A 21,389-nucleotide genomic window follows, 5' to 3' on the forward strand; every position below is an offset into this window, starting at 1 on the left:
TACATGCCTTCACCCTCTCAATCAATACCCTCCCATATAATTTACCAGGAATACTCAACAAACTTATACCTCTGTAATTTGAGCACTCACTCTTATCCCCTTTGCCTTTGTACAATGGCACTATGCACGCATTCCGCCAATCCTCAGGCACCTCACCATGAGTCATACATACATTAAATAACCTTACCAACCAGTCAACAATACAGTCACCCCCTTTTTTAATAAATTCCACTGCAATACCATCCAAACCTGCTGCCTTGCCGGCTTTCATCTTCCGCAAAGCTTTCACTACCTCTTCTCTGTTTACCAAATCATTTTCCCTAACCCTCTCACTTTGCACACCACCTCGACCAAAACACCCTATATCTGCCACTCTATCATCAAACACATTCAACAAACCTTCAAAATACTCACTCCATCTCCTTCTCACATCACCAGTACTTGTTATCACCTCCCCATTTGCGCCCTTCACTGAAGTTCCCATTTGCTCCCTTGTCTTACGCACTTTATTTACCTCCTTCCAGAACATCTTTTTATTCTCTCTAAAATTTAATGATACTCTCTCACCCCAACTCTCATTTGCCCTTTTTTTCACCTCTTGCACCTTTCTCTTGACCTCCTGTCTCTTCTTTTATACATCTCCCACTCAATTGCATTTTTTCCCTGCAAAAATCGTCCAAATGCCTCTCTCTTCTCTTTCACTAATACTCTTACTTCTTCATCCCACCACTCACTACCCTTTCTAATCAACCCACCTCCCACTCTTCTCATGCCACAAGCATCTTTTGCGCAATCCATCACTGATTCCCTAAATACATCCCATTCCTCCCCCACTCCCCTTACTTCCATTGTTCTCACCTTTTTCCATTCTGTACTCAGTCTCTCCTGGTACTTCCTCACACAGGTCTCCTTCCCAAGCTCACTTACTCTCACCACCCTCTTCACCCCAACATTCACTCTTCTTTTCTGAAAACCCATACAAATCTTCACCTTAGCCTCCACAAGATAATGATCAGACATCCCTCCAGTTGCACCTCTCAGCACATTAACATCCAAAAGTCTCTCTTTCGCACGCCTGTCAATTAACACGTAATCCAATAACGCTCTCTGGCCATCTCTCCTACTTACATAAGTATACTTATGTATATCTCGCTTTTTAAACCAGGTATTCCCAATCATCAGTCCTTTTTCAGCACATAAATCTACAAGCTCTTCACCATTTCCATTTACAACACTGAACACCCCATGTATACCAATTATTCCCTCAACTGCCACATTACTCACCTTTGCATTCAAATCACCCATCACTATAACCCGGTCTCGTGCATCAAAACCACTAACACACTCATTCAGCTGCTCCCAAAACACTTGCCTCTCATGATCTTTCTTCTCATGCCCAGGTGCATATGCACCAATAATCACCCACCTCTCTCCATCAACTTTCAGTTTTACCCATATTAATCGAGAATTTACTTTCTTACATTCTATCACATACTCCCACAACTCCTGTTTCAGGAGTATTGCTACTCCTTCCCTTGCTCTTGTCCTCTCACTAACCCCTGACTTACTCCCCAGACATTCCCAAACCACTCTTCCCCTTTACCCTTGAGCTTCGTTTCACTCAGAGCCAAAACATCCAGGTTCCTTTCCTCAAACATACTACCTATCTCTCCTTTTTCACATCTTGGTTACATCCACACACATTTAGGCACCCCACTCTGAGCCTTCGAGGAGGATGAGCACTCCCCGCGTGACTCCTTCTTCTGTTTCCCATTTTAGAAAGTTAATACAAGGAGGGGAGGATTTCTGGCCCCCCGCTCCCGTCCCCTCTAGTCGCTTTCTACGACACGCGAGGAATACGTGGGAAGTATTCTTTCACCCCTATCCCCAGGGATAATATACACATATATATATACATATACACATACACACACATACACATACATACGCACATATACACACACACACACATACATATATATACATATGAAAAATGTAAGAAACAATTTAGAAAACTGAAAGTTCTAGCTTGAAATGAATGAAAAAAAAAATGAATGTCACATAATGGTTCAACCTCTGGCTATGGAAAAAGGAAATGTATAATTTATTTACACAAACGTCAATAGCATATATATATATATATATATATATATATATATATATATATATATATATATATATATATATATATGTGTGTGTGTGTGGGGGTGGGTTGGGCCATTTCTTTCGTCTGTTTCCTTGCGCTACCTCGCAAACGCGGGAGACAGCGACAAAGCAAAAAAAAAAATATATATATATATATATCTGGTATATATATATATATATATATATATATATATATATATATATATATATATATATATCTGGTATATATATATATATATATATATATATATATATATATATATATATATATATTTATCCCTGGGGATAAGGGAGAAAGAATACTTCCCACGTATTCCCACGTATTCCCTGCGTGTCGTAGAAGGCGACTAAAAGGGGAGAGAGCAGGGGGCTGGAAATCCTCCCCTTTTTTTTTTTTCCAAAAGAAGGAGCAGAGGGGGGGAGCCAGGTGAGGATATTCCCTTAAAGGCCCAGTCCTCTGTTCTTAGCGCTACCTTGCTAACGCGGGAAATGGCGAATAGTTTGAAAGAAAAGAAAAAATATATTTTATTATATTAATTTTGCTCTGTCGCTGTCTCCCGCGTTTGCGAGGTAGCGCAAGGAAACAGACGAAAGAAATGGCCCAACCCACCCCCATACACATGTATATACATACACGTCCACACACGCAAATGTACATACCTATACATCTCAATGTACACACATATATACACACACAGACACATACATATATACCCATGCACACAATTCACACTGTCTACCTTTATTCATTCCCATCGCCACCTCGCCACACACGGAATACCATCCCCCTCCCCCCTTATGTGTGCGAGGTAGCGCTAGGAAAAGACAACAAAGGCCCTATTCGTTCACTCTCCGTCTCTAGCTGTCATGCAATAATGCCCGAAACCACAGCTCCCTTTCCACATCCAGGCCCCACAGAACTTTCCATGGTTTACCCCAGACGCTTCACATGCCGTGATTCAATCCACTGACAGCACGTCAACCCCGGTGTACCACATCGATCCAATTCACTCTATTCCTTGCACGCCTTTCACCCTTCTGCATGTTCAGGCCCCGATAACTCAAAATCTTTTTCACTCCATCTTTCCACCTCCAATTTGGGAAACAAAACAAAAAAAAAATATATATATATATATATATATATATATATATATATATATATATCTGGTATATATGTATATATATATATATATATATATATATATATATATATATATATATATATATATATATATATATATATATATATATATATATCATACAAACCTCCAACAGCCAGGATCGAACCCGGGACCCCTGTGCAAGAGGCAGGCATGCTATCCGCTAGGCTATGGGACTGTATAATAGGAAACAACTATTCGAAATACTAAGTACTCGAATACCCTTCGTCTCACAATGGTGAGCAACGGGGTCTATACTTGGTTGTTTCCGAACAGACGCACTTAGCCAGCTGATAGCGTTTTACCGAACCTAACTGTACAACGCGGAGGTATATGAATACGAATAAAGTGCATATGAACGCGCACCCTGGGGATAGGGGAGAAAGAATACTTCCCACCTATTCCCTGCGTGTCGTAGAAGGCGACTAAAAGGGGAGGGAGCGGGGTGCTGGAAATCCTCGCCTCTCATTATTTTTTTTTTTAAATTTTCCAAAAGAAGGAACACAGAAGGGGCCAGGTGAGGATATTCCCTCAAAGGCCCAGTTCTCTGTTCTTAACGCTACCTCGCTAACGCGGGAAATGGCGAATAGTTTGAAAGAAAAGATATATATATATATATATATATATATATATATATATATATATATATATATATATATATATATATATATATATATATATATATATATATATATATATATATGCCTGAAGGCTCAAGATATTAAGTGGGGATCTATATTTAGGTAAAACTTATTCACACACCACTCTGGCGCCAAAGCCAACAGTGCATATATTTCTATAGCAGATGGCGTTAGAACTTTCCTCTTTTATTTGTCTATCTTTTATCTATCTATCTATCTCTCTGGTGCATTTTAGGCACTTGAAGTGTTTTGAGTCTTTGATTGATGGGGGATCGAACCCTCCCCCTGTTAATGGTGAATATCGGTGGAGAGATACTGTTAGAAGAATAAAAAACCGCCAAAATAGCCAACCCTGCGGGAAATACCGAATGACAACAGAATGACGCCTGTTGGAACAGCGATGTTGATAAGGGAGAGATACTTGCTTAAGAAAGAGATAGCGGCGAGATACTACGGCACGAGTGGTGAGGCAGGGCTTATGCTGCTGCCCCTGAGCTGTGGCACTGCCAAGCGCGGCCTCCCTCCCTCACCTGCAGTTTCCTTCGCCGCCGCCGCCGCCCGGAGAGAGAGGAGGAGGGGGGTACGCTTGTAACGCAGGGGGGTCGATTTGTCACGGGCGGGTGGAAGCGTCCACCCGTCACGGGGAAAGGCCGGCCGGCCGGCCGGCTTAGGCGTCCGTGGACTCTTATACATTTCGTTACTAAATCAATAATTGTTCTACCTACCGTCTTATCCTCCGAGATTTAAACGTCTGTTGATAAACGAAAGGGAAATAAGGTCATCGGTAGGTTAAACGATCCATTTAAAAGAGACTGTGGTCGTTTGAAAATTAATACTTCATTTTTTTTTATGGGACAATCCAGTTTCCTCCAAGATGGACGGGACTTTCCTTCATGGAGGGAGGTCAAGAGTAACGGCGTTACGGACATGACCAATACCCGTTCGGCGTGACAGGACGCCCTGGTGGCATCTGGCATCTCGAGCGAGGGACGCCTCTCTCGCGCGCGCTCGCGCACGCGCCAACCCGCTGTTATAAATTTGGCGCCGGGGAGTGCTCAGGCCTCACTCTCAACCCTCACTTGAGCTTGTGAACTTCTTAAGACCTGACGTGCATATAGAAATTAAGACCCTCTTGGGCTACACTCCTGACGCTGAAGACGACGCGTCTCAGCGGAGACCAATTTCGAGTCCAATTGTATATGTATATATATTTATAAATTCTCTCCCTCGGTGACCTATTTCGGTGAGCGCTAACTGCTCGTTCCCAGACCGAGCGAACTGTCTTAAACCACCTCCCCCTCCCGCCAAAACCACCACCTCCCCAACCCCGCCCAGTCACCGTCGCGCGCCTCACGGAACACTTGTGAACCCGATTTTTTCAGAGGAAAAACCTAAAGAATATACAAACCTGAAGGCAATTGCAAGCGCCTTAGACCACTGCCGCGACGCCTACTACTACTACGAGCATCGCGCCTCCCGGAGCACCTCGCCCGAGCGCGACCGGCACCGCCGCCATTGATCCGACGGCCAGCACCAGCTCCGTCGCCGTCGCTATGACAGACGAGATCGCCATCAAGGGGAGTAACACGAAGGAGCGGGAGCAATGGAGCAACAAGCTGGACTTCCTCCTCTCGGTCATCGGCTTTTGCGTGGGCCTGGGCAACGTGTGGCGCTTCCCCTACCTCTGCTACAAGAACGGGGGCGGTGAGTACCACGGCGCTCTTCGTGTCGCCTGGCTTCAGGCGCGGTCTGGTGGTGTCACCTCAGTGGTTCCCTAGTGTCACCTTTCTTTAGCAGTAGTGTCACCTAGTTGTGTCATCTTTTTCTTTCAGTACTGGTGTCACCTAGTTCAGTGTCATCTCTCATCAGTACTAGTGTCACCTAGTTCTGTTGTCATTAAGTGTAGCACTAGTGTCACCTAGTTTTAGGATCACCTTTCTTTAGCGCTAGTGTCACCTAGTTCGTGTGTCACCTTCAGAACTAGTGTCGCCAAGTTTTAGTGTCACTTTTCTTTAGCGCTAGTGTCACCTGTTTTAGTGTCGTCTTTCTTTAGCACTAGTGTCACCTAGTTGTAGGACCACCTTTCTTTAGCGCTAGTGTCAATGTTCTAGTGTCGTCTTTCGCATAAGTGTCACCTAGTGTCACCTCTCTTTAGCACTTGTGTCAACTATTTCTAGTGACACCTTTCCTTAGCACTAGTGTCACCTTTCTTTGGTACTATTGTCATCTAGTTTTAGTGTCATTCTTTAGTAGCGTTAGTGTCGCTTATCTAATAGCATTAGTGTCGCCTTTGTTTAGCACTAGTGTCACCTTTCTTTAGCATTAGTGTCACCTAGTTCTAGTGTCAACTTTCATTAGCACTAGTGTCACCTTTCTTTAGCATTAGTGTCATCCAGTTCTAGTGTCACTTGTCTGTAGCATTAGTGTCACTTTTCTTTAGCTCTAGTGTCATCTAGTTCTCTTGTCACCTCTTTAAGCAATAGTGTCACTTAGTTCTGCTGTCAACTCTTTTAACACGTGTCACATCTTTTAGCATTAGTGTCACCCTAGATCTAGTGTCACCTTTCTTTAGCACTAGTGTCACCTAGTTCTAGTGTCACCTTTCTTTAGCACTAGTGTCACCTAGTTCTAGTGTCACCTTTCTTTAGCACTAGTGTCACCTAGTTCTAGTGTCACCTTTCTTTAGCATTAGTGCCATCTGGTTCTGTTGGCACCTCTTTTAGCAGTAGTGTCACCTTTCTTTATTAGTGTCTCCTTATTTTACCACTGGTGTCACCTAGCTTTAGAATTATTATGCAGTGCCGGTGTGACCCTGTGTCATACTGAGAGCCGTGATATGATCTAGCGTGTCACTTGACACTTCAAGTGTGAGCAGGAAACACACTTGTGGCCTCAGCATGATCCAGTGTGTCATATTAGTGTGAATATCGTCATACTGACGGTCGCCGGACTACCTAGTACCTCTCATACTTATCCTCCGTTATGATCAATTGTTCTGATGTGATCCAGTGTCATACTTTATCATCCACGGAGAAGCCAGCGTCATACTTAAACTTCGCAGTATGATCTGTAGTGGACCTAGTGTGACCTGAAGTGTCATACTAGGTATGACAGGTGAGATGGTAACCAAATGTTGTCTTATTACGCAAGGAGATCGTGTGTACAAGGCGTATAAGGGAGTTAGGGAGTGTTAAGGGTGTATAAGGGAGTTAGGCAGTGTTAAGGGAGTGTAAGGGAGTTAGGGAATGTTAAGAGCGTATAAGGGAGCTCGGCAGTGTTAAGGGGGTATAAGGGAGTTAGTGTTAAGGGTGTAGAAGGGAGTTAGGGAGTGTTAAAGTTGTTTAAGGGAGTTAGGGGGTGTACAGGGCGTGTAAGGGAGTTAAGGAGTGTTAAAATTGTTTAAGGGAGTGTACAGGGCGTGTAAGGGAGTTAGGGGGTGTTAAGTTTGAAGAAGGAAGTCAGGGAGTGATAAAGGTATGTATGGGAGTTAGGGAGTGTATAAGGCGTAGAAGGGAGTTAGGGGGTGTTTAAGGTGTATAAGGGAGTTAGAAAAGTGTTAGATGCGCACAAAGGAGTTAGGGGTGTTAAAAGCATTAATGAGATTTAGGGAGTGTTAAAGACGTAATAGGGAGTAAAGGAGTGTTAAAAGCATTAATGAGATTAAGGGAGTGTTAAAGACGTAATAGGGAGTAAGGGAGTGTTAAAGACTTATAAGGGAGTTAGAGAATGCACAGGACGTGTAAGGGAGTTAGGGAGGGTACTGGATGTGTAAGTGAGTAAGGGAGTCTTAAAGACGTATAAGGGAGTTGAGGATTATACAGGACGTACAAAGGGGTAAGGGAGTGTTAGAGACGTATTTAGGGAGTTAGGGAGTGCTAAAGGCTTATAAGGGATTTAGTGAGTGTTAAAGACTTACAAGGGAGTTAGGGAGTGTTAAAGACTCATAAAGGAGTTAAGGAGTGTTAAAGACTTATAAGGGAGTTAGGGAGTGTTAGAGACGTATCAAGGGAGTTAAGGAGTGTTAAAGACTTATTAGGGAGTTAGGGAGTGTTAGAGACGTATCAAGGGAGTTAAGGAGTGTTAAAGACTTATTAGGGAGTTAGGGAGTGTTAGAGACGTATTAAGGCAGTTAGGGAGTGTTGAAGTCGTTTAAGGGAGTTAGGAGGTACTCGCCCTGGGAGTGCCTGACGATATTCTCCCTGTTTTACAAACAAGGGTGAAACCTGTTTTACTTTTTTACATAACACAGACTGAAGGCTAATGAGGCTTACGCCCTGATGCCGGACCGTTGGCTTTCTAATGTTAGATCTTGAATCATACTAGTAGCATGAGCTACTGTCATACTAGTGGTCTTAGCATGAGCTACTGTCATACTAGTGGTCTTAGCATGAGCTACTGTCATACTAGTGGTCTTAGCATGAGCTACTGTCATACTAGTGGTCTTAGCATGAGCTACTGTCATACTAGTGGTCTTAGCATGAGCTACTGTCATACTAGTGGTCTTAGCATGAGCTACTGTCATACTAGTGGTCTTAGCATGAGCTACTGTCATACTAGTGGTCTTAGCATGAGCTACTGTCATACTAGTGGTCTTAGCATGAGCTACTGTCATACTAGTGGTCTTAGCATGAGCTACTGTCATACTAGTGGTCTTAGCATGAGCTACTGTCATACTAGTGGTCTTAGCATGAGCTACTGTCATACTAGTGGTCTTAGCATGAGCTACTGTCATACTAGTGGTCTTAGCATGAGCTACTGTCATACTAGTGGTCTTAGCATGAGCTACTGTCATACTGGTGGTCTTAGCATGAGCTACTGTCATACTAGTGGTCTTAGCATGAGCTACTGTCATACTAGTGGTCTTAGCATGAGCTACTGTCATACTAGTGGTCTTAGCATGAGCTACTGTCATACTAGTGGTCTTAGCATGAGCTACTGTCATACTAGTGGTCTTAGCATGAGCTACTGTCATACTAGTGGTCTTAGCATGATCTACTGTCATACTAGTAGCATGATCTGCTGTTATACTCGAGGTCTTAGCATGAACTACTGTCATATTAGTAGCATGATCTGCTGTCATACTAGTGGTTCTAGCATGAGCTACTGTCATACTAGTGGTTCTAGCATGAGCTACTGTCATACTAGTGGTTCTAGCATGAGCTACTGTCATACTAGTGGTCTTAGCATGAGCTACTGTCATACTAGTGGTCTTAGCATGAGCTACTGTCATACTAGTGGTCTTAGCATGAGCTACTGTCATACTAGTGGTCTTAGCATGAGCTACTGTCATACTAGTGGTTCTAGCATGAATTACTGTCATACTAGGAGCATGATCTGCTATCATTCTAGTGGTTCTAGCATATGCTACTGTCATACTGGTGGTTCTAGCGTGGTAGCGTCATACTTTTTTATAGCATGATGTACTGTCATACTAAAAGTACAAGTATGAGCTAGTAACACACTGATGGTTCTCGTATGGTATGCTGACATACTAATTATCCCATGTATCATACTAGTGATCCTTCCATAACTTTGTGTCATACTAATGGTTCGAAGTTGGTCTTGTGTCATACTGATGTGTCATTGTCATGGTCTTGTGTCATACTGATATGTCATTGTCATGGTCTTGTGTCATACTGATGTGTCATTGTCATGGTCTTGTGTCATACTGATGTGTCATTGTCATGGTCTTGTGTCATACTGATGTGTCATTGTCATGGTCTTGTGTCATACTGATGTGTCATTGTCATGGTCTTGTGTCATACTGATGTGTCATTGTCATGGTCTTGTGTCATACTGATGTGTCATTGTCATGGTCTTGTGTCATACTGATGTGTCATTGTCATGGTCTTGTGTCATACTGATGTGTCATTGCCATGGTCTTGTGTCATACTGATGTGTCATTGTCATGGTCTTGTGTCATACTGATGTGTCATTGTCATGGTCTTGTGTCATACTGATGTGTCATTGTCATGGTCTTGTGTCATACTGATGTGTCATTGTCATGGTCTTGTGTCATACTGATGTGTCATTGTCATGGTCTTGTGTCATACTGATGTGTCATTGTCATGGTCTTGTGTCATACTGATGTGTCATTGTCATGGTCTCTTGTGTCATACTGATGTGTCATTGTCATGGTCTCTTGTCATACTGATGGTGGTTTTAGTATGACAGTATCACACTACCAGACTTCATGTGTCTCCTTAATCTAATATCACACTAATCAGCTGATTGCTTGTTTTCTAATGATGACTTTGATCATACTAATTATATTAGTATGAGTTTCATATTGATTGATATGACATACTGATCATATTCTTTGTTAGTATCTTATTGATATTGAAGCATGAGTGTCATACTGATTATTCTAGAGATCTCCTCCTGATTATATTTAGTATGAATTTCATATTAATGATGATTCTAATATGACTGTCATACTAATGGTGTAATACTGCTGCTTCTAGCATGGATGTGTCATACTGATCATTTTAGAATGTGTCATACTGATTATTCTAGAATGTGTCATAGTTATCATTCTAGAATGTCATACTTATTCTAGAATGTCATACTTATCATTCTAGAATGAGTCATACTTATTATTCTAGAATGTGTCATACTGATCATTCTGAGATGTGTCATACTGATCATTCTGAGATGTGTCATACTTATCATTCTAGAATATGTCATAGTTATCATTCTAGAATGTGTCATACTTATCATTCTAGAATGTCATACTTATCATTCGAGAATGTGTCATACTTATCATTCTAGAATGTGTCATACTTATCATTCTAGAATGTGTCATACTTATCATTTTAGAATGTGTCATACTTATCATTCTAGAATGTCATACTTATCATTCTAGAATGTGTCATACTTATCATTCGAGAATGTGTCATACTTATCATTCGAGAATGTGTCATACTTATCATTCTAGAATGTGTCATACTTGCTATTCTAGTGTGAGGGGTGGCAACGATTCTGTCATATAGCACACTCTTGAGTGTCATGGTGAGTCTAGTGTGAGTGTCATACTTACTCTAGCATGAGAATCATAATAATCATAGTTCTAGTGTGATTATCTTGCTGATTATTCTTACTTGAGTGTGTCATACTTACTGTCTATGCGTGTCAAAATGATTTTGATATTATTCTGATTTTAGCACGTCACACTGTTCATCTTAGTATGAGTATGCCATGTGTTTCTAGTATGAGTGTCACCAGTGTAGTATGAGCTTTCAGTATTCATTAATCTAGTATGATTGGCTCTTTGACTATTCCAGTATGAGTTAGATACTAATTTTATTCCAGTATGAGTATCATGCTAATTATTCACATACGACTTTCATACTAATTATGGTTTTAGCATATCGTTCTAATGAGCCTCGTGTGACTATCATACTTAATCTTGTAGTATGAGTACCTACCAGTCAGTATGATAATCACGCACCCATTCTTCTAGTATGACAATACCACGCTTATTCTAGTATGATAAATCACGCTATTCTAGTATGACGTAACGCATATCTACTAGTATGAGTCATGCTATTATGTATGATGAAAATGTCATACCCTATTAGTATGATGAAATGTCATACTTATTACTGTAGTGTGTCATACTGATATCCTACCGTGAGATGGTGACATCACTGCTCCTAGTATGACAGGCCTCATACTGACGATTGTACGAAGTAACACAGTTGATTTTGGTCCTTCCGTTAACAAGATGGAGATAGTGATCTGTATTTACCCGGTTTCGTAACGTACTTCCTCGGTTTCGTAACGTACTTTGTTGGTTTCGTAACGTATTTTTCCGGTTTCGTAACGTATTTTACCGGTTTCATAACTTATTTTTCCGGTTTCGTAGCGTATTTTTCCGGTTTCATAACTTATTTTTCATTTTTCCGGTTTCATAACTTATTTTCTGGTTTCGTAACGTATTTTTCCGGTTTCATAACTTATTATTCCGGTTTCGTAACGTATTTTTCCGGTTTCGTAACTTATTTTTCCGGTTTCGTAAGGTATTTTTCCGCTTCAGTGCGTATTTTGCCGGTTTCTTTGCTTATTTGCTGGTTGGCATGCGTATTTTGCCGGTTTCTCTGCGTATTTTCCCCGTTTCGTTGCGTATTTTTCCGTGAAATTTCTTCTCTTTTGGCGGGATAATGAATGGGGAGGTAATTAACAAGGTGAGAGAGAGAGAGAGAGAGAGAGAGAGAGAGAGAGAGAGAGAGAGAGAGAGAGAGAGGTGCTCAAGGCGTACGGGTTCGAATCCCGGGTGCGGCAGTGAGGGCCCCCCCACAGTCACTCCCAGCTGTTCATCCTCCCTTCCCCCGGGGGCTCGGTCGGTCGATAGATGGGAGGGGGGGGGGGGTACCTGGCTTAGGCTGGTGTGTGTGTGTGTGTGTGTGTGTGTGTGTGTGTGTACATGCATAGGAGTACACAGGGGGAGCCACAGGGGCCTACCACAGGGGCCTGCCACAGGGGCCTACCACAGGGGCCTGCCACAGGGGCCTACCACAGGGGCCTGCCACAGGGGCCTACCACAGGGGCGTGCCACAGGGGCCTACCACAGGGGCCTACCACAGGGGCCTGCCACAGGGGCCTACCACAGGGGCCTGCCACAGGGGCCTGCCACAGGGGCCTACCACAGGGGCGTGCCACAGGGGCCTGCCACAGGGGCCTACCACAGGGGCCTACCACAGAGGCCTGCCACAGGGGCCTACCACAGGGGCCTACCACAGGGGCCTACCACAGGGGCCTACCACTGGGGCCTACCACAGGGGCCTACCACAGGGGCCTGCCACAGAGGCCTACCACAGGGGCCTGCCACAGGGGCGTGCCACAGGGGCCTACCACAGGGGCCTACCACAGGGGCCTACCACTGGGGCCTACCACAGGGGCCTGCCACAGGGGCCTACCACAGGGGCCTACCACTGGGGCCTACCACAGGGGCCTGCCACAGGGGCCTACCACAGGGGCCTGCCACTGGGGCCTACCACAGGGGCCTGCCACTGGGGCCTACCACAGGGGCCTGCCACAGGGGCCTACCACAGGGGCGTGCGTACCTTGGAGAACATGGCGGCGCCGGCGCCAGCCTTGACCTATTTCCATCTTGACCCCCCCCTCTCCTACCTCTCCCCTCTCCCCTCCTCTCCTCCCCTCTCCCCTCCCCTCACCTCTAACCTCCCCAAAGGCCATTATTCACCCCCAGCTGCTACACCCCCCCCCCCAGGGACACCCACACACCCCGGGGCCCAACGTCAAGGTCAAGTGTGCGGCGCCCCCCCTCCGTTCGCTGCCCCCCCTTGTCTTGGGGGGGGGGGTGGACCAGTATAGATGGCAGCTCTCTCTCTCTCTCTCTCTCTCTCTCTCTCTCTCTCTCTCCCTCTCTCTCTCTCTCGGGGCGCGGACAGTGGTTCATATAGCCACACACACACACACACACGCGCGCGCGCCCCGCTCCCCTTTCTTTTTGGGGCGCGCGCGCGCCCCAGCGTGGGGTGGTTATGGCCAGGGATCGCTATTCTTTGTTTGCACATGTCAACCACCATCTTTCCTGTGTGCTCACCCCACACCACAGTAATGTTACTCCCCCACACCCACCCCACACCCACCCCACACCCCCACAGTCCCTCTGTGTAACCACTGACCTCCCTATGTGACCCCCATCTCCCCATGTGACACCCCCCCCTCCTTTCTACGTGTCTGTGACATAGTACGTATCTTATGTGACCTCCTTTATCTATGTATGTGACCCCTATGTGACATAATACCTATCTTATGTGACCTCCTTTACCTATGTATTTCACCCCTATGACCCTTACTTGTCTATGTGACCATCTGCCTGTTTCACGTGACCCCTTACTTATCTGTGTGACCCCAACCCGTCTATGTGACTCTTACCTATCTATGTGACCCCTACCTATCTATAATGCCAACTGCATATCTATGTGACCCCCTTTCCTATCTATGTGACCCCTGCCTATCTATGTGATCAACTACATATCTATGTCCCCTACCTATCTAATGTGACCCCTACCTATCTATGTGACATATATGTGACCCCCTACCCATCTATGTGACCCCTGCCTATCTATGCGACAACTACATATCTATGTGACCCCCTACCCATCTATATGACCCCTACCTATCTATGTGACAACTACATATCTGTGTGACCCCTACATATGTATGTGACCCTTACCTATCTATGTGACCAAGTCTTTGCTCCATGTGACCCCCCTACTTGTCTATGTGACCCCCTACCTATCAGTGTGACCACCTACCTATCTATGTGACCAACTACCCGCTCCATATGACCCCTACGTATCTATGTGACCTATTATCTGCTCCATGTGACCCCCCCTTACGTATCTATGTGATCAAATGACTGCTTCATGTGACCGACCCCCCCTTACTTCCTACCTATGTGACCATCTCCCTATCCATGTCGCCCCATCACTACCATTTCTCTAACTCTCCCGACGCCCATTGCGTCACACTCTCCCCCGACTTTACTGAACTCTCTCTCTCTCTCTCTCTCTCTCTCTCTCTCTCTCTCTCTCTCCAGCCTCGGGAGCGCGCCCCGTGTGTGTGTGTGTGTGTTTACAAACGACCTCTGGCGTGGATCCTGCGCGCGCGCACAACCACTCGTTAGCCAGGTCGTTAGAGAAGGCTATGTCATATGCCTCGTCCTAGGAGTAACATATGACAAGGTGGCGCTACCTGGCTGGGGAAGGTATGAGAGCCACACGCGCGCGATTGAACGTGGCACCTAGCAACCCGCTAGGCGGCGGTGAGCGAGGCGGCACAAGACACCACGCTCTGGTGGCGCCTCACACAGGGCAGACCTCCGCTCAGGAAACAGGTGCTAGGATGAGTCACCGCAGTCAAAGGGGTCCTAGCGAGCAGTTACAGGGGTCCTAGCAAGCCGTCACAGAGGTCCTAGCTTGTAACAGTCACAGGTTCGCAGTAGAGTAACATGGGTCGTAGCAAGCAGTTACAGGGGTCCTAGCTAACAGTCACAGGTTCGCAGTAGAGTAACATGGGTCCTAGCGAGCAGTTACAGGGGTCCTAGCAAGCCGTCACAGAGGTCCTAGCTAACAGTCAGAGGTTCACAGTAGAGTAACATGGGTCCTAGCAAGCAGTTACAGGGGTCCTAGCTAACAGCCACAGGGGTCGCAGTAATGAGTCACAGTTGTCCTAGCAAGCAGTTACAGGTGTCCTAGCACATAGTCGCAGGAGTCCTAGCAAACATTGACAAGTCATAGCCACAGTTAATGTGGTTCATAGACTCCCTAGTTGGTTCACCTTAGCCCCCAGGAAAGTCCTTCTGAAGCATAAGGAAAATGGGGATACGGAGCTCCAAGAAAATCCTCGTGGAGCATAAAGAAAACGGGGACACGGAGGAAACTTTTCCCTCCACCAATGAGATGAATGACATTATTCTCTACCCCCCCCAGCCCCCCTCCTACCCCCACTCCCTCTTCATTACCCCACTATGTTTACCAAATGGCGTCCTAGCTTCGTCTCTTCGATGTGTATCAACTGACTGTTATATTTCTCTCTCTTGTGTCTCCCCTGATGATGTGATTATGACACGAAAGTGCACTTGGGAACTTATCGTGTTTCATTTTCCCCGTGGACTCATAGGAATATGTATATATAATACTTAATCGCCGTCTCCTGTATTAGCGAGGTAGCGCAAGGAAACAGACGAAAGAATGGCCCAACCCACCCTCATACACATGTATATACTTAACGCCCACACATGCACATATACATACCTATACATTTCAATATATACATACATATACATACATAGAGATGTACATATATGCACATGTACATATTCATAGTTGCTGCCTTCATCCATTTCGTCGCCACCCCACCACACATGAAATAGCACCCCCCCCCCCCCTTTCCCTGGCACGAACGCGAGGTAGCGCTAGGAAAATACAACAAAGGCCATATTCGTTCACACTCAGTCTCTAGCTGTCGTGTGTAATGCACCGAAACCACAGCTCCCTTTCCACAACCAGGCCCCACAGAACTTTCCATGGTTTACCCCAGACGCTTCACATGCCCTGATTCAATCCCTTGACAGCACGTCGACCCCGGTATACCACATCGTTCCAATTCATTCTATTCCTTGTGCACCTTTCACCCTCCTGTATGTTCAGGCCCCGATCACTCAAAATCTTTTTCACTCCATCTTTCCACCTCCAATTTGGTCTCCCACTTCTCCTCGTTCCCTCCACCTCTGACACATATATCCTCTTGGTCAATCTTTCCTCACTCATTCTCTCCATGTGCCCAAACCATTTCAAAACACCCTCTTCTGCTCTCTCAACCACGCTCTTTTTATTTCCACACATCTCTCTTACCCTTACGTTACTTACTCGATCAAACCACCTCACACCACACATTGTCCTCAAACATCTCATTTCCAGCACATCCATCCTCCTGTGCACAACTCTATCCATAGCCGACGCCTCGCAACCATACAACATTGTTGGAACCACTATTCCTTCAAACATACCCATTTTTGTTCTCCGAGATAGATACACATACATTGCCTCTTGAGTATGTTATCTTAGATTGATGGTGGGTCGAGCAGGACGCGAGAGATAAGACGCCAGATAAGATAAGGAAGATCCCCGGGCCCCTCCGACCAGCCCTCAGCAGTAGCTGACCCACACACACACACACACACACACACACACACACACACACACACACACACACACACGTCTCATTAGAAGCTAGTTAATACGGTTTCCAGAGATGGGACTGATGAGTTCTGTATATATATTCTCTCTCTCTCTCTCTCTCTCTCTCTCTCTCTCTCTCTCTCTCTCTCTCTCTCTCTGGGGATTGAGAATTGTTGAGCCTCAATGGGGTGACTTAAGTCAGTCAACTCCATATATATATATATATATATATATATATATATATATATATATATATATATATATATATATATATATATATATATATTCACCTAATTATTGTGTGTGTGTGTGTGTGTGTGTGTGTGTGTGTGTGTGTGTGTGTGCGTGTGTGTGTGTTCATGCAACGAACCCCCCCTCCCACTTTGTTCACTGGGAAGTGGGTTGAACACAGACGCTGGCACTGGCGTGTTCAGGTGGGAGGCGGCAGCGGGCGGGTCATGTGCCCAGGTTGTCTGGCCTCCACACCCGCCGCCCTTGTAGGGGAGCGGGGTTGGGTGGGGATGGGTAAGTGGGTAGGTCAGGGCTGAGCATTGGAAGGGCGCACTCACCTCCCGCCGCCACCACCACCGCCGCCTGCGGCTATTAACGAGAGAGAGAGAGGAGGGAGGGATAGGTAGCAACAGGGGGCACCTGCAGTGAGGGTGAGGGAGGGGTAGCAGTTGGGCAAGTGGGGGTAACCACAAGGGAGGGAGAGACGGTAGGGGCATAGCAGGGAGGGAGGGAGGGGAGGGTCGGGGCAGGGAGGGAGGGGCAGCAGCCAGCCAGCGCCCTTACCCAAGGTCGCTACGAATGCCAGGGCGAACACTGACGTAACTACGCTCGTTTGTCGGGAGGGAGAGAGAGAGAGAGAGAGAGAGAGGGTGGGAGAGTGAGGGTGTAAGGTGGGTGTGTGTGTGTGGGCGGGGGATGGTGGGCTCTTCCTCCCTGACTGGCCTGTGTACACCCTTAGTTTACAAACCTCCCTTCCCTCTGGTTTACCCAGCTTTAGGTTAAGAGGTCAAAAGAAAAAAAGAAAAAGAAATGAGTGTAAACTGCTACATTCTTTTTTGGCCTCGTCCATATACGTAATTACTTGCTCTACAACGCAGCTCGATCGCGAGTTTACACTACCGTGGTCAAGGGGGACGGTGTGTGGGGTATATTTTCCGCAAGTATACCCTGGCCGAAACTGGTTTACATCCCTAGGGATACCTGGTCGATGCGGACGGAGGCGACCCGTCAAGTAGGAACGTAAATACATGACGCGAGTCAGCATGAGGGGGGAGCGCTAGACGCTGTCGAACCCCACGCTTCTTGTGTGACGAGGGGCGGCGCCCTTCCTGCTGCTGCTGCCCTCCGACCAGGCACCATACCCTCCTCATGCTCCTCCTGCAGGTGCCGCCCCTCCTCCAGGCACGTCCACACCACCACCAGACAGCCACTCCCTCACCCACCGCCCTATGCCAGCTCCCAGCAGGTCGGCTGGCCTCGCCGGGCCCCCTGCCTCCACCAATCCTCGCCCAGCACCGATTCCCCACCCCTTCCTGCCCTTCCCCACCCCCTCCTGCCCTTCCCCACCCCCTCCTGCCCTTCCCCACCCCCTCCTGCCCTTCCCCACCCCTTCCTGCCCTTCCCCACCCCCTCCTGCCCTTCCCCACCCCCTCCTGCCCTTCCCCACCCCCTCCTGCCCTTCCCCACCCCTTCCTGCCCTTCCCCACCCCCTCCTGCCCTTCCCCACCCCCTCATGCCCTTCCCCACCCCCTCCTGCCCTTCCCCACCCCTTCCTGCCCTTCCCCACCCCTTCCTGCCCTTCCCCACCCCTTCCTGCCCTTCCCCACCCCCTCCTGCCCTTCCCCACCCCCTCCAGCCCTTCCCCACCCCCTCCTGCCCTTCCCCACCCCTTCATGCCCTTCCCCACCCCTTCCTGCCCTTCCCCACCCCCTCCTGCCATTCCCCACCTCCTCTCCTTCCCCTTCCCTCTATCAGTCACTCCCTAGAATACTGACTCGGGTCCCTCCCTTTGTCAGTCCCTCCCAAGAATACTGACTGGGGACCTTCCCTCCACCAGTCACTCCCTAGATTATTGACCCGGGTCCCTCCCTCCACTATTCCCTCCCCAGAATACTGACTCGGGTCCCTCCCTCCACATAACACTGCCTCTGGTCCCTCCCTCCCTCCCTCCCCATCCCCTCCACCTAAGTGCCTCTGGTCCCTCCCTCCCTCTCCCATTCCCTCCACATGACACTGCCTCTGCTCCCTCCCTCCCTCCCTCCGCATGCTGGCACGTGACTCACTCCCCATGCCCCCACCCCCGCCAGTTCTTGCCCTCCCCTGGGGGCATTCCCCCAGCCTCCGTCTACTCCCTCAAGGACGCCTGGTTCCCCCTCCGTCACGTGAGTCCTTCGCTCGCCAAGATCAAGGTCCTGCAGGATACGCTGCTCAGGACACCTGGCTCGAGGAGGATTGCCCCCCCAGACTGAGCCATCATGGCTATAAATAGCCAGAGCCACACGCCAGCGTGTGTGTGTGTGTGCTGTACTACGCCCGGGCACAAAAAAAAAAAAGTATCTTTACACCGGTGAACGACGGGTTTCAGAATGATCAGTCATTAACCTCAGGGTTTTGGTGTGGTCTCAGATTGTCTCGCCCGAGTGTCATATTATGTCACCTTGAGAGGGTAAGGATCGTTTTTGTGGTATGTGTACCTATATATATATATATATATATATATATATATATATATATATATATATATATATATATATATATATATATATATATATATATATTTATATATATATATATATATTCTTTCATCTATTATCATACTTAATCGCCATTTCCTTAGTCGCCGAGGTAGCGCCAGGAAACAGACGAAGAAAGAAGACTCATCTACTTGCATAAACATATATATATACATATACGCACATACACGTATATATATATATATATATATATATATATATATATATATATATATATATATATATAGTTAATGTTGAATGGGCGGGATTCGCCGGCCATCATCCCATGGGACAGCCTAGGTCCCCTGAGGTAGCGTTGGCCCTTAGGGCCAGACTGTGTCCCTAAGGGTCACCCTCAGACTCCCCCCCCCCCCGGGCGAGCCCAGGTGCCAGGGGGCCAGCCAGGGTCGACCAGTCGCCCCCTGACACCAGGGTCGACCAGTCCCCCCCTGACATTAGGGTCGACCAGTCCCCCCCCTGACACTAGGGTCGACCAGTCCCCCCCTGACACCAGGGTCGACCAGTCCCCCCCTGACACCAGGGTCGACCAGTCCCCCCCTGACACCAGGGTCGACCAGTCCCCCCCTGACACCAGGGTCGACCAGTCCCCCCTGACACCAGGGTCGACCAGTCCCCCCCTGACACCAGGGTCGACCAGTCCCCCCCTGACACCAGGGTCGACCAGTCCCCCCCTGACACCAGGGTCGACCAGTCCCCCCCTGACACCAGGGTCGACCAGTCCCCCCCTGACACCAGGGTTGACCAGTCCCCCCCTGACACAACTTGCCGACACACCTAACCTGGTTTCGACCAGTGTCCGCCCAGGCTCATGTTGTACCCAACGACCAGGTCTCGCCCAGGTCTTGTCTCTCCCCTATAGCACCCGTTGGTGATGATAGGAGTCCCTGTTGCGCCCGTTGGTGATGATATATGACAGCCCTAATTGACGATCTCAGGGGGGGACTGTTACCCCCACTCTGGGGGAACTGTTACCCCCACTCAGGGGGACCTGTTACCCCCCACTCAGGGGGACCTGTTACACCCCACTCAGGGGGACCTGTTACACCCCAATCAGGGGGACCTGTTACCCCCCAATCAGGGGGACCTGTTACCCCCCACTCAGGGGGACCTGTTACCCCCCACTCAGGGGGACCTGTTACACCCCCCCTCACTCACTGATGTGTGCACGAGTACAAGGAGACGTGACCAGGGTTGACCGGCAATTGATGGATCGAGAACATCGGCCGGAAAGGGCGAAGGGTGATTAGGGGGGGGTTCTCGGGGGGTGATTAAAGGCGTCAAACTACTGGTTCAAGCTACTGCAGCTGGTTCCTGAGAGAGGAGGAGGGGCTTGTGGGGCTGGGGAGAGGCTTGCTCGCCGAGGGGAGGAAAGCCGCAGTGGCCCCTGCATGGCCCTGTCCGTGGGCGCCCACCAAGACCCGCCATGAGTACGCGAGAGAGAGAGTAACGGGGTTAAATGGCCGAATAAGGTAATCCTCAGACGCTATAACGCGGAAACGCACCGGTTTCTCTTTAAGTTCAAAAGCTCTTCTTTCAAAAAAAAAAGATGGTCTTTCCCCTAACATTATATATGTATAGTAGAGGGCTTGTCTTACGCTTTTAAAAATGTGTTTTTTATGATAATCTACGATACTTTATGAGACTGGGTGAGACTCTGCACGTCAACATCTGTAGCAAAAGTACGATAACTGTATTGACTTGCATCGAGCTGCATGTTTCCTCGGCGCTGATTGGCTGGGGAGGGCGTCTCATGCGCTGATTGGCCAGAGCCCGTGCCGGCCAGGGAAGTTTCCATGACGTCACGCCAGACGTCTGACATGATCGCACGACTTGAGATGCTTGTGTTTTTCCTTCGTCAGCCTTGTTAAAGTCAACGAAGACGGAAATTATGCTAATGTATTTTTAAGTTAAAGAGATATACACATGTATACATAGTTTACCTCGAGACTGAAGGGACGAAAGTAA

At 47.4% G+C, this 21,389-nt stretch overlaps 1 protein-coding gene across 1 annotated transcript in view; it reads left to right on the forward strand.

The window, feature by feature from the left end:
• The first annotated feature begins 5,007 nt into the window (after positions 1-5,007).
• The window catches only part of LOC139765815 (sodium- and chloride-dependent GABA transporter 2-like), a 39,374-nt gene continuing 22,992 nt past the window's right edge, over positions 5,008-21,389 (forward strand). Inside the window, exon 1 of the mRNA XM_071693609.1 lies at positions 5,008-5,650. Within this exon, the coding sequence (XP_071549710.1) occupies positions 5,500-5,650 (151 nt within the window). The 5' untranslated portion in view covers positions 5,008-5,499. The remainder of the gene's footprint in view (positions 5,651-21,389) is intronic.

Source organism: Panulirus ornatus, chromosome 56 (assembly GCF_036320965.1).
Source record: "Panulirus ornatus isolate Po-2019 chromosome 56, ASM3632096v1, whole genome shotgun sequence".
NCBI lineage: Eukaryota > Metazoa > Arthropoda > Malacostraca > Decapoda > Palinuridae > Panulirus > Panulirus ornatus.